The 20916-nt window shown below is 33.3% G+C and overlaps 1 protein-coding gene across 6 annotated transcripts in view; it reads right to left on the reverse strand.

The window, feature by feature from the left end:
- Positions 1 to 1652: 1652 nt before the first annotated feature.
- CEP120 (centrosomal protein 120) overlaps positions 1653 to 20916 on the reverse strand; it is a 53579-nt gene continuing 34315 nt past the window's right edge. For all 6 annotated transcript variants that reach the window (XM_045571886.1, XM_036409682.2, XM_036409683.2 and 3 more), the window contains 3 exons: positions 15684 to 15782; positions 5880 to 6025; positions 1653 to 3483 (listed from right to left, as the gene is read on the reverse strand). In XM_045571886.1, coding sequence (XP_045427842.1) covers positions 3249 to 3483; positions 5880 to 6025; positions 15684 to 15782 — 480 coding nt within the window. In that variant the 3' untranslated portion in view covers positions 1653 to 3248. The remainder of the gene's footprint in view (positions 3484 to 5879; positions 6026 to 15683; positions 15783 to 20916) is intronic.

The raw sequence follows: 20916 nt of genomic DNA on the forward strand, positions 1-20916 counted from the left end.
AGAGACCTGGTTTCTGTCCTCATGAACTTTCTGTTATGGTCAACTATGCTTCTCATTATCCCTAAAATCTATAAAACGTGGGAAAGTAGACCATTTTGATAAGAAACCAATGGCACATACCTGGTGTCAGTAACCCATTTTCAACGTTACGGGCTTGCTCAGAGATGTTGCAGCAGAACATTATCTTCTTTTACTATTATTTTTGGTCATTGTTTTATTGGGCAGCGGATAATAGAATAGTTGGGCTGTATTCTTACATGATGGACAAACGTTATATCCTTATGTCGGCCTCCTGCATCTCTATCATTTAGTTCAACACTGATAAAACGTTGTATACCGCAGAAACTTGTCATATTTCCAATTTTAAATATCAATTTGAGATTCCATATATATGAAATGTCTGGAATAAGCAAATCTATGGAGTCATAAAGTAGATTAGTGGTTGTTAGGGGGTAGGAAGAGGGGAGAATGAGGAGTGATTGCTAATGAGTATGGGGCTTATTTGGGGGATGATGACAATGTTCCAGAATTAGGTAATAATGATGATTGTACAAGTGTATGAATATTCTAAAAACTACTGAATTATATATTTTAAAATGGTGAATTTTATTTATGGCATGTGATTTTTAAAAATCAAGTATTCAGTCAAGCTGGACATAGTAGTGAGGTAAAATTTTAAAAATCCAGATACTACCAGAGGACCCTAACAGACTATAAGACCCAGAGCAGTCCATTCAGAGGTGGCTGAGGACAGGGAGTATGGATTGGGATATCTGAGAACTCAGATTCACACAGGGCAGTATCTGGACAGAGCAGTGAGTGGACCAAGGAAGTCATCTGATCACACTAGATCAGTGTTTCCCAAACTTTTGACATATATGTACCTCTTCTATAATTTTCGTAACGCTGAGTAACCCTCTTACTCATGAGAACGTAGAATTAGGCACAGCTAAGCACGTTGCAGTGCATAACCCCACCAAACTCCGGTGCAACGTGTACCCCACCAAACTCTTCCCATACCCTTGGGGGTATGCGTACACTTTGGGAAACAATGCACTAGATGATCTACTCTTAAGGTGTTTGTGCTGGGCCCCAATACATCCTTAAGTCATACTCAAACAATTGGCTCTCGAATAGAAAGTCCTGGATATACCTGTAAAGGAACTCTTCAAGTTTATACAGACATGGCACCACACATACCTAGTAGACATGGTACAGCCCCACCCATACAGTGTGTGCCAACCTTAGACGTGGAAACAAGACTTTCTCCATGAAAAGGAATCATATTTTAAAGATGAATTTTATTTCACAGTAAAATAGTTAATGAAAGATCTGCAGTTATATGTAGTAATGAGGAAATTTAATTCATTCATCACTCACTTGCTCAATTCATTCATCTATTGTGGTCATACTCAAGTCCCAAGGACTCAAGCAAGCAATATAAATATGTTAAATACCACATACAAATGAAGTGGCTGTTGCTGAAGGTGTTAAAATTTCACACTTCCAATTTTAAAAAAGACACTAAAAAAGGCATATACAATGTAAGTACTTACAGACCAAAGATACAAAATGACTTGATAGGGCAAGTGTCAAGCGCTGGCCCACTCGGTTTAGAACAAAAGTAACAGACTGCTCAGGAACTCAAACAGGCATACAATTACCATTTTATTTGTTAAAATACATAGCCAAAAGATAGCTTTACAGCAGGCAAAATAAACCACACATCCATTTTAGAAAAGTCCTTTTTGTTTCTTTAAATCTAAGGCCCCCTCTAGTGTTTGAGAAGAGTCACACACAGTACACAATGCAATTGAAGGCAGTCACTATATTTTACTCAAGACCTCCCCAAACAAAAAGAATACTCTGTTCAATTTACGTGGCACGAAATTCGATGAGAAAATGCCTAACCATAATTAAAGTTTCAAATTCTTATGATTCACATATTCATTATTTTCTCATTCAGTAATTTTTTTCTCTGTTATTTACTGCTGGGTTGTTTTTAGATTAATACTTTGTTAATAAAGAAAAAAAAAAAACATATAATGCATGTGGGGACTTTAATTTCCCAAACAAGAAACATATCTCTTTGGAAAGCAACAGAAATTAAATTTAGTGTACCAAATGGCCTATTCTGCTTTTCAGAAGTTATCAGTAAATAGTATATATATCCCATCTGAAGTACATACTTAAATTTATTATATTTGGGAATAAAATTTCAAACTACATATTTAAAGACTCACCAAATTGGGAATTTTCTAATAAGCCTTTTCAGTACCCTTTAAAAGGATGAGGGAAGTGCTCTGAAGAATATAATGTAAAGGAATTCTTAAGTTTATACAAACATGGCACTACATAAATTCCAATGATTTAATCTCGTGCTTTTTAAAAAGACTGATTAAAATTATAGGGAGAAAAAAAATTTTCTTCATTCTACTTTCCCAGCTAAAGTCTTTTTTAAAAAGTATCTACTTCTATATTACAAAGTTAACTAGTCTTACTAATACTGGAAAACAAAAATAAACCTCTATTTTCAACAAAAGAAAATGATGCAATTTTGAGCAAGAGGCTGACAAAGACCTTATTAAGCTGTTACTTTATATTCTTAAAAGTTAGGAGCACATTGAAAATTTGAAAATTCAATAGGGCTTGAAACAAGTTTAATCTGTATAAACTTTAAATAAATGACTAACTTGTCTCTCAGTATTACCATATGGATTCTTTGCATTTATTCTGCTTTCTGTTTTCAAACGTGTCACTTGCTAATGTTAAAAGTAAAAAAGACAGGATATCTAAATGAGTTAAATAAAACTGTTTACATTTGCAATTGGTCTAAACAATTAAAATATCTATATTCAAAATGAATAGGACACATTTTTAAAGTGCAATATGTACTCTTTTGGCTCAACATGAAAAATTATGTAACTGGAAATTACTGTAGTTATTTCGCCTAGGATAAATTTAATGAAAAGCTGTTTTGAAATCTCGGCCATGAAATTATAAATTACGAGGAACACTGAAAAGGCATTTAAATGAGTATATAAAATGCAATTACAAGTAAAACCTGAACGGGAGAGGTAGCACAAAGTAAATAAAATCAAATAAATAACTATACAATAGCATATACAATTTTTGCTTATAAAAAACTGAAAATTGCATCTTAAAACATCCATTTTGCCCTTCATTTAAGGGTTTCACAATGAAATTAAAATTTAGACCTGAAGTCTATAAAGATTTTCCAAATGTTATTAATTACTGGTATTGCTTTTTGCCAAAACCTCTCTGATCTGTCGGTCAAGTTCACTTATGATTCGATCCTCGTGATTATACACACCCGTCCTCATCAAAGTATCCCTCTCTTCTATTAGGCGAGTCAAATAATCATCCAAGCCTTCTTCCAGGGCATCGCCCTGTGGACCATCCGCTTTCCCTCTTGCAATCTCTCTGGAATCCTGGCTCTGTTTTTGTTCTTGTTGCCTTAACCTGAGAAGTCAAGAACAAACACTACTCTAGTAGGCAACAAATACTGTTTTGATTTTCTTAACAATGCCATTTAAAACAAAATGATTTAATGGTAAAACACATTTTTAGTAATATTTTCAGGAAGAAAACGAAAACCAGTGTTATACTTGGCAAGTCAATTAGCACACTTATAAAGGACAGTTTAAAAACAATACTTGTTTTTCTAATTATAAAATACACGAAAACTATAGGAATTTTGGAAATGTTAAAAAGAAAATCATCATAATCTTATCCAGAGATAACCAATCTGAGTAATTTTGTTTTTCAATAAAAATGCATATATGTTTTAAATACATATTTTTCTGAAAAATTAATATTACATGCAGTGAGTGCTGTACACTCCCCCTCCCCCACTTACTAATATAATGAATGTTGCCAGGGCATCATTAAGTGTTCTTCTAAATGGCTTCATAACATCCCATCATTTAGATGCCCCATTATTTAATCATCCTTTATTGTTGACTTTTAGGTTGTAAATTTGATATTATTACAATTTTAACATAACATTTCCTTCTAAATTCACTCAAGAAAACTTTTATATTACCAAACAGGGCTGGTTTTGGGGGATACTGCAATGAATCAAAAAGAAAAGTCCTTACTGTTAAAAAGTTTATTTCACTAATTACTATAGGAAGTGAAATTCTATAGATGCAAATGCGTGGTTCATGTTCTAATTAATTTGTAACACCTTCCAAGTCTGCAACGCAGCAAATAAATATTTGCTGAGTTAAAAAGTCTTATAGCCGAAACTTGTTTGGCTCAGTGGATAGAGCGTCAGCCTGCGGACTGAAGGGTCCTGGGTTTGATTCCAGTCAAGAGCATGTACCCTGGTTGTGGGCACATCCCCAGTAGGGGGTGTGCAAGAGGCAGCTGATCGATGTGTCTCTCATCGATGTTGATGTTTCTAACTCTCTATCCCTCTCAGTAAAAAAATCAATCAATCAATAAATAAAAGCCTTATAGCATGGCACTGTAGACCGTGAACTTTTCCAACTGATACTTATACATTAATATACTAAACGTAGCTATTTAATTTAGCTCTAAACCTACCTAATATAGAACTGAGTTTTCCCCACATCATGGAGATTTCATGGGATATTTCATCAAATGAACTCAATTGCATTCCCCCAAATTAATATGCCGAGCCCAATCCCCCAATGTGATGGTCTCTGACTTTGGAAGATGATCAGGGTGATTAGGTCTAGATGAGATCATAATGATGGGGACCTCATGATGGGATTAGTGCCGCTGTGAGAAGAAGCTCCACAGAGCTTGCTCACTCTCTTCTCACCACGTGAGGACAGTGGGAAAGCAGTTGCTTACAAAGCAGGAAGAGAGTCCTCACCAGAAAACAACCATGTTGGCATGCTGACCTTGAACTCTGTCCTCTAGAACTGAGAGACAATACATGACTATTGTTTAAGCCACTCAATCTATGGTACTGTATGGCATCCCAAGCTAAGACAGTATGCTTTCCTGAAACAAAAATACTATCTCTTGAAAAACTAAGTTAAAAAGTCTTCCCCCAACTCACCTCTAAAAAGATTATAATTTGTTCTTATGCTGCTTCCTAAAGATGACTTTCCCAACATGAAATACTACTAAAATTCTAACTCAGATAAACAGGCCTCACAGAGAAGAGCAGTGTAACATAGTATTTAAAAAAACAACCTCTGGAATCAGATTTGAACTCTGGCTGTGTGACCTTGGTACTTTCTTTAATTCTTGAGTATCTCAGAAAGTGACTTTGAAGGTTAAAGAAAATCAGACAGGCATCTGAGGCATTTAATATAGCTGCTGCCATATGGTTAGGGCTCAATAAATAAGGACTATCACTTATATTAATACTATAAATCTGAAATGTCATATACTTCTTGTAATTAAGAATTCAGTATAATCAATTACCTTGAAATAGTAGCAATGATCCCGAAGTAGTTATACAAAAATAAAAATTAAGACAACAATGCTATAAACGTAAATGAAAAAGCTCAATAGTTTTAGGTGTTACAAATTAATTAGAACATTCATGACAAAAATTTTATGTAATAATGGTCTTTGGCCTAAGTTTTCTATTGTACAAATCAGCTCCATTTTATAGTATACTAGAGGCCCATTGCACAAAACCCATGCAAGAGTAGGCCTTCCTTCCCCCAGCTGCTGGCACCGGCTTCCCTGGCAGCCCCAACTTTGTCCAGAAGGATGTCCAGTCTAATTAGCATATTACGCTTTTATTATAGATGATCTACTTTATTGAAAAACTTGACATAATTTCCCTGGACCAATGACCAATTAAAAGGCTGTCCTATTAGAACTTTCCTTTTGTATGAAAAAGCAATGTAATGTTCTAGTTACTATACCTGTTTAATTCATTTCTTATATCCAACAATTCTTGTCGCTCAGTTTTTACTGTATCTTTTTCCTCAGAAGCCAAGTAACGTAGTCTCATCTGTTCCAATTCTTCTTGCTGTTTTTTAAGACGAGCCATTTGACTTTCTTGCTCCCGCTGGAAAGAAACAAACAATCCAGATAGAAAATATTAGGAATATACCTTAACTTGTGATTATAATCCTATTTGATGATACCCATGATATAGACACACACTGCCAATTCTATGACATACATAAAATCCAGAAATGACCAGTTTTGTGTGTGTGTTCTTTTGTTTTTGTTTTTTTTAAAAAAACACCTCTTTCCATTACTTTTCTGTTATAAGCCATAATCTTTACCGGCCCAATCAATGAAGTTAACTGAATAGCATAAGATAAAAGAAGTTAAAGGCAAGAAAGAGTCTGCTGACAACACAATAAATTGCTACAAGGATCAGTGGCAAGAGCAGCATCTAAGAAATGGTTAATTATACAAAGATGTACCAAGAAAAATTCAGTAACGGTCACTAATTCCACTCCTCTCTTAGGTAACAATATTTCTTTTCCCTCTTTTCTCCAGGATCATACAAAAACCTATGCATTTGACACAATTTCTTTAAAATACATGTGTAACTTTCCACAGAATGAATACTCCATGATTTTTCAACCACTCTTCTCAATAATAAAGACTTTTGGTTACAATAAGCAATGCTACAATAAAACACCCTATCATCTAGTATCACAAATATTTCTATATTTTTTTTTAGGGATAGGTGCTTTTCTTTCTTTAGGACACAACCCCCAAAATGGGAGTGGTAGGCCAATAGGTATGTTGTCAAAGTAAACATTTATTGATTAAAATGAACAACTCAACCATCATCCAGGTAAGAAACAAAAAATTATAAGAATCTTAGATATCCTCGTTTCCCAAAGATAACCACTATACTATTTTCTAACACCACAAATTTTGACTGCTTTGAACTTACATAAACAGAACTGGACAGTATTGCTATTTTATGACTGGCTTCTTTCACTTAACATTGTTTTTAAATTTATCTCATTGTGATTTTATTTTGCATTTTTTCAAAGACAACTGAGGTTGAACATGTTTTAATATTTTTAATGGCATATGGTCTTTGGCATTTAATGGCATCTTCTTTTATAAAGTTCCTGTTCAACCATTTGGCACTTTGCTCTACTTTGCTATCCATCTTAATATGTCTGTAGTTCTTTATACACAGGGTGGTGGGAGAATAGGTTGTTTGTATGGAAAATAGTACAATAACTAATAAATGATATAAGAATAAACTCTTAAGTCCCATACTTACAACTGTAAACCTACTTTTGACCCACCCTGTATACTAGATAAGTCATTTGTTACTTATTTGAATTCCAGGTATTTTCCACTAGTCTTTGTCTTGCCTTTTCAGTGCTGTAATGGTATTTTTTACTTAATTTTAATATAGCCCAAATTTATCTATTTTTTTTATTTTTTATTTTTTGGATAGTGCCTTTATGTCCAAGTTTTTGCCTGCCTCAGTCTTTATTTTACCCTTTTAAGGCTTCATTTAGATCAGTAATTCATATCCAATTAGTTTTGTGTGTGGCATAAGATGAAAATTCTTCTTTTACCCATATAGAGCTCAAATTGACCTAGCAATATTTACTAAAAGACACCCCTTGCTTGGCAATATCACCTGCCATATGTCACCTCTGTCCGTTAAATGTATACTAGGTTTGTTTCTGGGCCCTGTAACCTGATTTATTTCTCTATCCTTGAATTAAAAGTACACTGTCTGTTACTATAACTCATATAATAAATCTTGATATCTGAAAAAGTCTTCTCTCATTGGCTATTCTTCAAAATTCTTAGTTATTCTTGACTTCTGCATGTTCATATAAATATGTTTCTAGGGCTGAAAAAAAAAAAAAGGTCCTGCTGGGATTTGATTATGCTAAATCTACAGATCAATTTGGCCAAAACCATTGATTCTTTAATCAGTGAACAAGGTTTATTACCTCTCCCATTATTTAGGTCTTCTTTAATTTGTTTAATACTTTATCCTTTTCCATAAACTAATTTAACACAAATATTTGTGTTTTAAGATGCTATGGAAGATTTAAAAAAAATTTTCTTCTCTAACTGTGTCTAGTATAGAGAACTGAAATTGTTCTTTTCATATGGACCTTGTGCCCGACAAACTTACTAAATTCATTAATTCTAGTACGTCCTATGTAGACATTTGGTTTTCTGAGTATATAACAATGTTATCTGCAAACAGTGGCAGTTTTACTTTTTCCTTTGTAGCTGATGCACCCTTTCTTTCTCTTGCCTTATTACACTGGCTAAAACCTCTAGTACAGTGTTGCTAAGAAATGGTGATAGAGGGCATTTTTCTCTAAAGGTGATAGAGGGCATTTTTATTCCTGATCTCAAGGAAAAACTTTATATTTTCTGTTTCTTTTTGTGTCAGTTTTGTAAGTTCTGTTTTTTCAAATTGACATAAAAATTTTTGGACCATCCTCTTACCTCTTTAAATGTCTGAAGAATGTGTAGCCCAGTCCCCCTTTTTTATTCCTGGTATTAGGACCTAATAATTATTCTCTTTTTGTCCTTGAACACTTTTTGCTAAGGGGGAAGTTCCTTTCAAAAAAACAAACAAAAAGCAAACAAAAAAAAAAACCCCCCAACTTTTGGCTTTATTTTGTTGTACATTTTGCTCCTATTTCATTAAGTTCTATTTGTATTGATTATTTTCTATCTTCTAATTTCCTTCATTGACTGTTTGAAAGGGATATTTAGAGAAAACTTTATGTTTTTCTTATTTTCTAAGTGAACTTGAGGTTATAAATGTCCCCTAAGTACAGCTTTCATTAAGTCTCATGTCTATTTCATTATGAAAAACATTTTCACTGGGTACAAAATTTTAGGTTGGTAGTTATTTTCTTTCAGTCTTATGGCTGTTTTTCCACAATCTTATGAATTCCTTCACTTTTGTTGAAAAGTCATCTGTCAGTCTTATTGCTGCTCCTATGAAGGTAATGTCTGCCTCCATCCCCACAGCTTTTTAAGATTTTCTTAGTTTTTTGACAACTTTACTGTGATGCATATAAGATATGATTTACTTTGAACTCTCCTGCTGAGAGTTCATTGATATCTTAAGACTTGTTCTTTTTCACTTTTATAGACTTCTCAGCCAGATCTCTTCAAATATTGCATCCCTCCACATTTTCTATTTTCTCCTAAATGTTGCTATAGGCTGAATATTTGCATCTTCCCAAAATTCTTATGTTGAAACCTAATTCCCAATATTATGTTGTCAGGGGATGGGACCTTTGGAAAGTGCTTAGGTCATGAAGGCAAGCCTTTATGAATGAGATTAATGTCCTTATATAATAGGTCTGAGAAAGCTTCCTAGCTCCTTTTGCCATATGAAGACAGTAGAAAGATGAAGACACATAAATGGAACTGGGAAGCAGACCCTCACCAGACATAGAACATGACAAGGTGTGTACTTGATCTCAGAGTTTCAGCCTTCAGAAGAGTAAGAAAAATTTTTGTTTATAAGCTATGGAGTCTGTGGTATTTTGTTATAGCAGCCCACGTGGATTAAGTCAAGAGTCTATAGTTACACAAAAGGTAGTCAGTCTCATATACTTTATCCCATATGTTTTTTGCTGTATTTTCCTTTTTTTTTTCTTTTCTCATTTCTGCTTCAGTTTGCACATCCTTGCTTCTACTATGCCCAATCTGCTCTTAATCCACCTACTGAATTCTTACATCTCACTCACAATACTTTTCAATTCCAGAATTTCTACACGATTCAAAAGATTCCATTTCATTAATACATTTTTCTGTCATCTACTTTCTAGAACATAGTGATAGTAAGGTTTATTTCAAACTTTGTATCTGGTGATGCCAAAATCCAGATTACCTATTGATTGATTTCTTTTGAGCAAAAGCCATAAAAAAGCACTCCACAATAAGGACATGTAAGTGGTTAATAATCATATGAAAAGATGCTCAAAGTCAGGGAAATGAAAATTTAAGCCACAACATACTATTGTCACACTCACCAAACTGGAAAAAACTAATACACCTAAACAATAATTGGACATGGTGTGAAGAATAACAATTATATACCACTCTTGGGAACTGCAGATTTACACAACCACTTTAGAAAGTAATTTGACAATATTTAGAGTAGGAGTTGAGATGAGCAAACCCTACTAACAAAAATTCTACTTTTAGATATAAACACTACAGAAATTCTTACATGTTTCTACATGTCCAAAACTTTTGTGTTGTCTTATTAAAATAAAACTTGGGAAAAATATGTCTGAGAGAAGACTGGATAAATAAATTGTGGTATATTCATATGTACAAGTTTTATAAAGCAATAAATTAACTATAGTTACTTGCATCAAAAGAGCTAAATCACAAACAATTCTGAGTCTTGGTGGTCCCAGGAAAATGATCTCATGGATATAAAACATAAAAATATACAAAAGTGAATAGTGCTATTTACCAATATTTTAAATATATCTTATAAAATTATAAAGAAAATATGGTAAGGGACCTACATCCTACCCAAAGGAGTAATAAATACCAAATTCAAAAAAGTAACTACCTTAGGAAAGGATGCAGTTGAGAAAGGTACACAAGTTTCCAAAGCATTGATAATGCTCTGTTTCTTAACCTAGGAGGTGGACGTTGTATAAGAATCTTTTGTTTATTTCTGGAATGTACAATTTATTTCGTTAGGAAAAGTACACCAAATTGTTATATCTGGCTGAGGAGGGTTACTGGTGATTTTTATTTTCTATGTTATATGGTGCTGTCAAATTTGCAAGCAGAAAAAAATAATAAAAAGTTGATTATTTTTAGGTTCCTTTATAAAATTTTAGCTTTATAAACCTTGAAACATTTTAATTCTAAAACGTAAGAAAAACTTTGAATTTTAAATCAAGGATCCAGCATTTAAAATAATCACACATGCACACACAAAAATTAGAGGTTAGTGAAAGAAATCCTCTCTGCTGCCAGGTGCTCTGGGTTAAAGGCTCCTCAATCAAGTGAGTATAATCTTTATTTTGCCTTGGCTGCCTATAAATCCAGAAAGGAGATGTAAACATACATACACTAGACTAAACAGCGGCTAAAAAGTGGCCACTACATACTCTCCCACTCACACATACCATGTAAGTCTGTGGGAAAAAAGCTCCCAACTAAACTAAGGAACTCAAGTAAAGTTTTCTGAAAATAACCCAGAGCTGACAAGTCAGGAGGAGGGCCTGGATGGTTTCAAGACACAGTTTTTAACCAAGACTTGGACCTCCAACTGTTTTTCTTAAACAAAGATTTACATCCTATCCTTGGCTAAATTACTTATAAATTAATCAAATTAATTACTCTGAGTGGATAAGCAGGAGGCTGGACAAGATAGTGCTGATGTCAGCCAATGAAGTCTGTGTTGTTTTAACTAAATATATCAGCTTAGTTTTAAACAGATCTACTGTGCACAAATATGGTAAGGGACGCACATCCTACCCAATATCTTAGTTCTTAGTCCTGTACCCAAGGAGTAAAGAGTTAATCTTAATTTGAATATGTTTAGTACAATTTAAGTATTTGTTTTGATTTAAAAATATTTCTGTACTATATCTTCATGGAAGTGGCAGAAAAAAGAAAATGAAGTTACCCCTTAAATATCTCACAAATCCAGGATGTATGGATATCACTTTCTTGTTTTCTAAGTTATGAACCATTTTATGTGACATTTACTTATATTCTACAGCTGTCACTTCCCCATTTACTTAAAAAAAAAAAGTTTACAACTTGGAAACAGACTTTAAAATTGTGAATCTGAAGAAAATATATTTTTTTCTAAATAGATTATGACTTTTTAATTCACATACTGACTACACTAGATCACTTTTGAGTAATGGAAATCTGTTTAAACATTTTTCTGGCAATATGCACTAAGCATTAGATCTTATTTCCAAGCTTTACCAGCTGGGTTTTGTCATTAACATTTATTAACAATATAAGATATGGCTTTTGCTGTCTAATCTGTTCTACACAAATGTTTTGTATGGCCCTCCAGAGGATTTTACTGTGACAAATTACTGGCAGAGATTATAGTCCCGTGGCTATTCACCAGAGGCAATGTAAAATTAACATGGTACTAATCCAATTTAAACAAAAAGTTGCACAAACAAGTCTCTGAACAAAAGCAGAGAATTCAATTTTACATTCAAACACCATAATGTTTTTAATAAAACATTTTAGAAAAAAAACTTAAGTAATTTTCACATATATGAATTGTGCCTATTTGGTAAAGTTGTTAGTTTGTGGCAGAGCACAATTCACTATGGTAATCTCAAGGTCTATTACATTTTTTCTTCAAGTATTACATCTCAAATGTGGTCTGTAGAACATCAATGATTCCCAGTGAAGCTGAAATCTGTTTACAGAGTTGTTTCTACAGTAGAAAGTTTGTGGGACAAGGAAAGAATTGGTCTGTAATAAAGTTCACTGCACTCAAAGAATGAGACTATTTGTTTTCATGAAGTACAAGTTTAGAGTTGAACCACTAATTTAACATTGTTTTCTTCTTAATACTTCTTACAATAACTCAAGAGAAAGGAGGCATCTGAAATTTTGTGATCCTATTATTAGAAAAAAAAATAGCTAAATTACTTTGTCAATGGTTTTTAGGCAAGAGGGCAGAAAATAGAGTAAATAGGAAATGATGAAGATTGTAAATATATCAGGATGCATGTTAGTAAGGAGGGTTAATTATATGGACACATTTTATTCTTAATCTACTTTTAAAGGAGACTCAGTGTAACACTAACAAAAAGCCATGAACTTAAAGGATTCTATTCACTTTCTTTTAAAAACTACCTCAGTGAAAACAATGCCATTTGTCAATATACACATATGAACATAACTTAATCAGCTTACTCAAAGTAAAAAGGTCTTGCATGGATATTTCTTAATAAGAAACATGACACTGATGAAATTACTCTTTCAATAATTATTTAATAATTGAAACGTGTCACTTTCTTCTCCTGGGAATTTGTTCATTATTTGGCTTCTATGGAATGAAGCCATAACATTATAAAGGGGAAAAAACTCAAGCCTGGACTCTGGTCAAATGGTTCCAATCCTAAACTCTTATCACTCAGAATCTGTGTGACTGTGTGCAACTAACTTCTCTAAGTCTCAGTTTCTTTCATGTAAAACATGGGAATAATAATATTATTTACTACATAGGGATCTTGATTACAATGAAATGAAAAGACATGAAGCACAACACCTAGCATATAATGAGACTAAATTTAATGCTAACAGCTCTATCAATATCATTGTAATTATCCTCCTCTTTTTCTCTAGTTATTTCCTTTGCCAGTTTCCCTTTCTCTTTCTTAAACATAAGAATTCTAAATGCCATCGGTCAAATCAATCACCGTTGCAAAGGATTCTTCCATCTGTTTTTAAGCCCAATCACCCTCCCAACATCAGATTCACAATTCTGTTTGCTGAATTTTTCTGTAAAAATTAAAATCTCCACACTTGCAAGTCTTACCCCTTTTCCCACCATCAATTCTTTGTCTTAATAACCACATTTGCGATACTCTGCAGCCCAATCAGGTATATTGTGCTACACAGAATCTACCAAAACATATCTTTTAAAAGAATCTCTCAACCTTTTCCCAATGCTACCACTTAAGTTCCAGTCCTTACTGCCTGAAATGACCTCTAAAATAGCCCTCCTTTGATCTCCAAGTAGAGTTCTGCATACTGAATTCGTGTCTGTTATAATCATTCTAGCCATTGTATTTGTAACACCCCCATCTCCAACCTGCTACATTCCTAAATCACAACCAGTTCCCTAGAGGCCATCTCAAATACATTATCTTCTATGACACCTTTTCTAAGTCCCATTAAATAGATGTACTCTCTATGGCTCTTTTTAGGGTTCTTAATATTAGGCAGCAAATGTTATATTTATAGTTTTCTTCTCTATTACTAAATTGTAACTTCCCCGAGGGAAAGACTTTTATTTTATTTATGTTTATAAATCTAGGGCAGTACCTTGAATATAGGAGACTTTCAGTACAAAATATTATTCACTCATCTATCCTCAGTCTTGTGAACATATAAAAATTAACTATTGTTAATATAGTAGTCCCTCCTTTCTCTGCAGTTTTGTTTTCAATTATTCATGGTTAGGATCGAAAAACATTCAATGGAAAATTCCAGAAAACACACACACCACAATTCATACATTTTACACTGTCCACCATTCTGAGTAGTGTGATGAAATCACATCTGTCCTAACTCTACCTCACCCAGAACGTGAATCATCCCTTTGTCTAGCATATCACACTGTATATACTGCCCACTCACTAGTCAATTATCAGGTCAACAGTTGTGGTATTACAGTCTTGTGTTCAAGTAATCCTAATACTATAGCATAGTACCTATTCATTCACCTCACTGCCTCTTATCACATAGGCACTGTATCTTCTCACATCACCACAAAGTGAATAGAATACAATAAGATATTTTGAGAGAGACCACAATCACATAACTTTTATTTTATTAGTTATTGCTGTTAATCGCTTACTATGCCTAATTTGTAAATTAAACTTTATCATAGGTATGTAGGTATAGGGGAAAAAATAATATACAGGGGTGGGCAAAATAGGTTTACAGTTGTGAATATGCAAAACAGAAAGCTTATTCTTGTATTAATATGGAAAATAATATAGTAATTAACAACTATAAACCTATTTTTGCCCAGCCCTGTATATAGGGCTCAGTGCTATCTGTGGATTCAGGCACCCACTAGGGGTCTTGGAATGTAACCCCCAGGATTAAGGGAAGACTAATATTTTATACTTATAATCGCAGCTCACCTACAAGCTATGTTAGCATAATTTTATTTATTCTTATGCAGTTTAGTACATGAGAAGAAGGTGGTAAGCACTTAGTACAATATTACAAAGATATTTAATAGCATTTGATGTTTATGGAGACATAAATCTGAAAGACCTTCTTTATCAAATTTCATTTATAATGAAACTGACACTAAAGAAAAGCAAAATGTATAAGGATCAATAATGGTTAGCTTTAGCTTATGAGTTTTAGGTCAAAGTAGATTTTTAAAAATCTTGCTAATAATTTATCTTAATCATTTGAAGAAATTATACCCAAAATTAAGATATATTTCTCATGAAGCTAATAGCATATGCTATCTAACAACAGGAGGGGGGGGAAATGTAAAAATTCAGTTAAGAATTCAGGAAACTATCACTTTTAAACTCATAAAGTTATGCATATATTCCCTGTGATTCCTTCCTTAATTGAGTAAGTTACCTCTGTCTTCCTAGGAATAACATTTACAATATGTTCTTAAATTTGAGGACAGACTCAATTTAAGTTACCCTGAAATTTCTCCCCTCAAACGTACTAGCAATAGAAAGAAATTAATACTAAAGAATGGTAGTTGTATAAGTAAAATAAATTAAACAATTTCTTCTGAGAAAGAGAATAACTGGCAATTAAAGAAAATAAGCCCAAAAGTTTCAATTTTTAATTTAAAAAAGTAAGATCATATATATAACACACATACAAAAAGCCCCAATCTCAAAAATAGCACTGGAGATTCAAATGCAGACATTTATCTGATATAACAGGTATTGCCAAATATGCAAACTTGTAAAGAATCAAGAGAAAAGGACATAAAAAGAATAATCCATCATTAGTTATAAACTACATACCTGTTTAAGTCTGGCAAGCTCTTTCAAAGCTCGTCCCCATTGCTGCTTGTAATGCAGTTTAGATTTAGTTGCAGATTCCAACTTTCTTTCAAGTTCAACCTAACAGTGATTAAAATCATATCAAGTGAAACACTATACCACTGTGTACAATCACTGAAAGATAATATATACAAAGAGTCTGGCTTAAGAAAAGAGTTTATGTAGTGTAACATACGACATCATCTAAAACTGTTATATAATTTACTATAAATATTATGGCACATGAACATTTTCTTGTTTAAAATATAGTCGTATTTTTACTGCCTAACAGCCTATACTAAAAGGAACTGAATTAGTCTTAACCTCCAGACAGTTACTATAAATGTATTTAAAACAAGTATATTGCATAAAGATAGAATGAAAAATACTTTTTTTTTTTTTAACATAAAGCAGTTCTGTTAACTTTTCAATTTACTTGGTACTCTAATCTTAGAAAACAAAGTATTCCTTTTGGAGGCCTTTCACTATGTGGAATTTTGTCTTAGATATAACAAAAAAGATATTGGATTCTTTTATAACTATATTTTGGAAAAAATCATAGATAGAATGCAGTTTACTAAGGAAGAGGACAACGTGAAAAAATATTTTAAGAATGATAAAATAAACCAAATGAAAGACAAATAATGCTCCTAGTAACACTTATCTAACATTTATTTTCTATTTTATTTTCTATTTTTCCTCAACTATATAAAGAAAAACATGAAAGTGATTCAATTAAAAAAATAAGGTTATTTATACTTGCAGCAGGCAATCTGTTGTGCATGAACTGAAGCCAACTTGGCTATGTTTTGGAATGTCCTCTCTGTGTTTCAACCCAAGTACCAAACAAATTGATGGAGCCAACAGACAGTTTTACTAGTTAAGTGATAATGTAATAATGGGCCTGAATTAGAGTAAAATACTGTTACTCTAAACTGCTCTAATTTTTTTTATATGAAGTTGACTTTTTCCCATACAATTCCTAATGTTTTGCAGAAAAATAAAACTAAAGACACTATCCAAAAATTCAAACTTCAGAAAACTCATGAAAACAAAATGAAAGGAAGAGCAGATTGCCAAATTCCCTTCACAAGAGCCCAGAACATTCTCTGCAGTAATATACGACTTAATGGAGTCAAGGTCTTTTCGGCTTTACAAATCCCTAGTGCCTGGGTTTAAATGTGTTGACATTTCACAACTAGACTCATGCCTCTTAAATTGAATAATACACTAAGATTGTCAAAGATGATCTCTTCCACTTACACCTAAAGATTTATACATATTAGTTGGTAATTTAACAAGGACATATGTCACAGGAATAGAAAAAATCATTTTATAGCTGTGAGGTAAAAAAGTAGCCTTCAGCAATAAAAATGATCATGTTGCCGAGACCAGTTTGGCTAAGTGGATAGAGGTTGGTCTGTGGATTGAAAGGTCCCAGGCTCAATTCCGTTCAAGGCCATGTACCTTGGTTGTGGGCACATCCCCAGTAGGTGGTGTGCAAGAGGCAGCTGATCAATGATTCTCTCTCAGCGATATTTTCTAACTCTCTATCCCTCTCTCTTCCTCTCTGTAAAAAATCAATAAAATATATATTTTTTTAAAAAAGTGATTCAAACTAATTTAAGACACATGTATAGTCAATACATATAATTTCTTTATTCTTATAAAAAGGACTATAGATAGCAAATCTGAGACAAACCTCACTTTCTGATTTATTTCTATAGCAAATCAATGATTAGGAACTTTTTAAGAAAACAGATGCTTCTATATTCTAAATAGATGGACCCCAAGTCCCAGAAAAATGCACACAAGTTAAGGGCCCTTATTGAGAGTAAATTTGAGGCTTGGGGAAGCATTTGTACTGGTATGTCATATAGATTTCTCCCTTAAAATATTTCCAGCTTTGTTCTTTTATATTCCTACTGCCATTTCCTTAGCTCAGGCTCTTCTCTTGTCTCCTCGGCCTCAAATCTATTCACAAATCTTGCAAACCACTATTAGATCAATTCACTCTCTACTAAATAATCTACAATAGATACTTCTTGCCCACAATATTGAGCCTAAACTCTTCTGCTAGGTTACAAGGCACTCCAAAATATCATTTCCATACTACTTGCTCAACCTACTTTCTTGGTATTCCTCAACAGGAAATCCTTTACTCCAACCACCAGGTTGGAGTCCCCTACACAACCCTTCTTTTTGCCCAAATTACCTCCTCAGCCTAACAAGTCTTTATTTTTCTTCTCTGCTAACTTAAACTTCAGGTTAAGTTCAAATACTACCTTGACCCAGAGCTTTCTTAAAATTACTGTATTCTGAACAGCAAAACGTTTCTATTACATTTTCTGGTACTTTATTATACACGTTTGTTTAAGGCCCTCTGAGCCATTTCTCCAATTTTATTACAAGCTTTTTTCTTTTCTCTCATTTTCCCCTTTGTCCTAAGGGGTAAATACACAGTAGATACTCATCAAATATTTTTAAATTTTACCTTCAACTTATATGCCTCCTACTGAATTATAATGCTTTCCATATGCTATTTTTAAAAGTCCCAATTATTTTTAAGCAATCTAAAAGATATTTCCTAGCTAAAAGCAAATAATATCCACTTCTTACATAATAAATGGAATCAAGAATTGAATGTAGTAAAAATGTACCTTAATTTATTTTTAGGCCATTTCAGTCAAAATGGGAAAATCTGTGTTATACTGAAGAAAATGGATAATCACAAGATTATAGACTTAATCAGATACTTTTCACTGTCTTCCTTTTTGTACTTTTATGTCTTTGTTACTATTTAAGAAATAAGATTCTGCCCTCTTCTGGCCCCCCAACAAATTTACAAAGAACTTTAAGAACAGCGGAGAGGTGGGGCCAGGGAGCAACCTTGTTTTACTAGGCAATGAAACATGCCGAATAAAATCATTAGGTCTTGGATTTAATGATTTATTATGTATTTTTCTCCCTCTCTCAAATTCATGATGCTGTTTATATTTTTAATATTTACTGACTTTTACTTTTTTGGTAGAAGTGTAGTTGGAAGAAGGAATTTTAAAAATCAAATTTATATAGTAGATATTATCTAGTCTATATTCATAAAAGATAAAAAGTTTACAGTTCTCCAACTTTGAGATATTTGGTCTCTGAATTTTCCCAAGTAAAATGGAAATATTCTTTGACATCTACTTAACAGCTCGAGAGAATTGATGAGATACTATTTGAATGCTTCAAATATCTCTGGTACCACAAATTCATATTTATAAACACGGAAATACTTTAATACTTGATTTTTCATAATAGGGGTGGGAAATGGCTAACTGGGTTCAAGTTCATTGGTAGAGAAATGAGAAGGCCAAAAATGGAGAAATGAAATTGCCTACCTATGTAAAAAGCAGAACCAACAAGACTTTGCAATTAAGTACCATATTTTTCGGACCATAAGACGCTCCGGACCATAAGACGCACCAGTTTTTAGAGAAGGGAAATGAAGAAAAAAAGATTCTGAAACAAATAGTGTTCTAAAATATTTTATGTGCATTAAAACCCAACATCACAGTTATAAACACATGTAATCAACCCTGTAAAGTAAACAGCAGCATTTAGAACCATTTTAGAGCCGGGCAAGCACAGAGACCACACAGAGCCGGGTAAGTAAAAAAATTTTTTTTTTAAAAGTATATGTGTAGGCTATATTTGGACCATAAGACGCAGGGACTTTCCCCCCCCCCCACTTCTGGGGGGAAAGAAGTGCGTCTTATGGTCCGAAAAATACGGTAGATGTGGGGTAAGAAGAGGAACCAAGAAGAACAAGGCAATTGACAGGCTGCAGAACCACTATAAGAAACCAGTTACAACACTACAAAAGATTTTCTTTACCACACTTATTCCTAGCTCCACATTTTCTAGACATTTATGCTTTTTGACTCTTGGTATTTCTTTTTTTCAAAGACTAACAACCATCAGTTTCTCCTTCCTATTAATTTCTTATCCATAAGCTTTTCTCAACATGCCACATTTACCACTCTGTAATTTGGCTTATTAAAAGGTAGTGACTTAAACTGTCAAACCCATGATCTTTCCTCAACAATTCTTGACTTTCCTTCCATTCATTAGAGATTTCTTTTACTTCCTCATTTTAAAAACTCCTTTTTTGGGTGCCACACTAGACTGCATTTATTACTTCTCTAAATCATGTTAGCCTTCTTCCCTGACTCCTGCTTTTTGTCTATGAAGCTGAACTTTCTTTTAAGTTATATTTTCAGTTTTCCTTACTAAATGCTCCTTGAACAATTTCATCTAATTCTAAGAATATTATTTTATTCAAATGACTCCCAAGTCTCTATATCTAACCCATTTCTCTCTTCCTACCATATTTTCTCATTTTTAGTGAATTTCTCCACTTAGTCTGCTAATATCTCAAACGTAGTATTTTTAAAATCAGAATTCTCTATAACTTCTACCAAAAGTTCATTAAAATTCATTTCTATTAATATTTATTAAACTAATTTACAAATTGCACATAATCTCTGACTTTTATTTACAGATAAAATACAAATTCTTTAACTTAGCATCTAGGGACTTCCCGAATTTTCTTATCAGTCTTGTTTTTATTTTGAAACCACTTCTAAACCACTACTATACTGGTTAAACTCTAGATTCTAGTCAAGCTATTTTCCAAGTATGCAACAGACTTTTTAACCTCAGTACAATACCTCTCCTTGGAATAACCTTACCAACATATTTACCTATTTAAAATTTCCTTTGGGTTCCTTTTCATTTACTTAATGTGTAAATTGCAGGATTGACTTGGTTTTCCTTTTGGAGTCATAGCATTTATTAAGAGAAAGTGAGATGACACTTGATACCATTTGCCTTTCACTATAATTATTTGGGTAAGTTCCTTGTTTCCTTTTGTAACTTACTTGACTCTATCCTGAACATTTTTGAATCATTCATAATAGCATGTCATAAATAGCACACATCTTTGCTGGTTAATGAAAAATCAATTGTATCAATCAGCATCCTGCCAAAAAACCAGAAATCACTCTAGACCACATGTGTCAAACACAAGGCCCGCGGGCCAAATCCTTCCCGCCAGGCCTTGCAATGTGGCCCGCACCGCGCTGTCATCACTGCATTCCGCTGCGTTTAGATCACAATGACAGTTTATGACTGTTCAGTAAACCATTCGGCCCACGATTTAGGCTGGATT

The sequence above is a fragment of the Pipistrellus kuhlii genome, unplaced genomic scaffold, assembly GCF_014108245.1.
Source record: "Pipistrellus kuhlii isolate mPipKuh1 unplaced genomic scaffold, mPipKuh1.p scaffold_m20_p_4, whole genome shotgun sequence".
NCBI classification, from domain to species: domain Eukaryota; kingdom Metazoa; phylum Chordata; class Mammalia; order Chiroptera; family Vespertilionidae; genus Pipistrellus; species Pipistrellus kuhlii.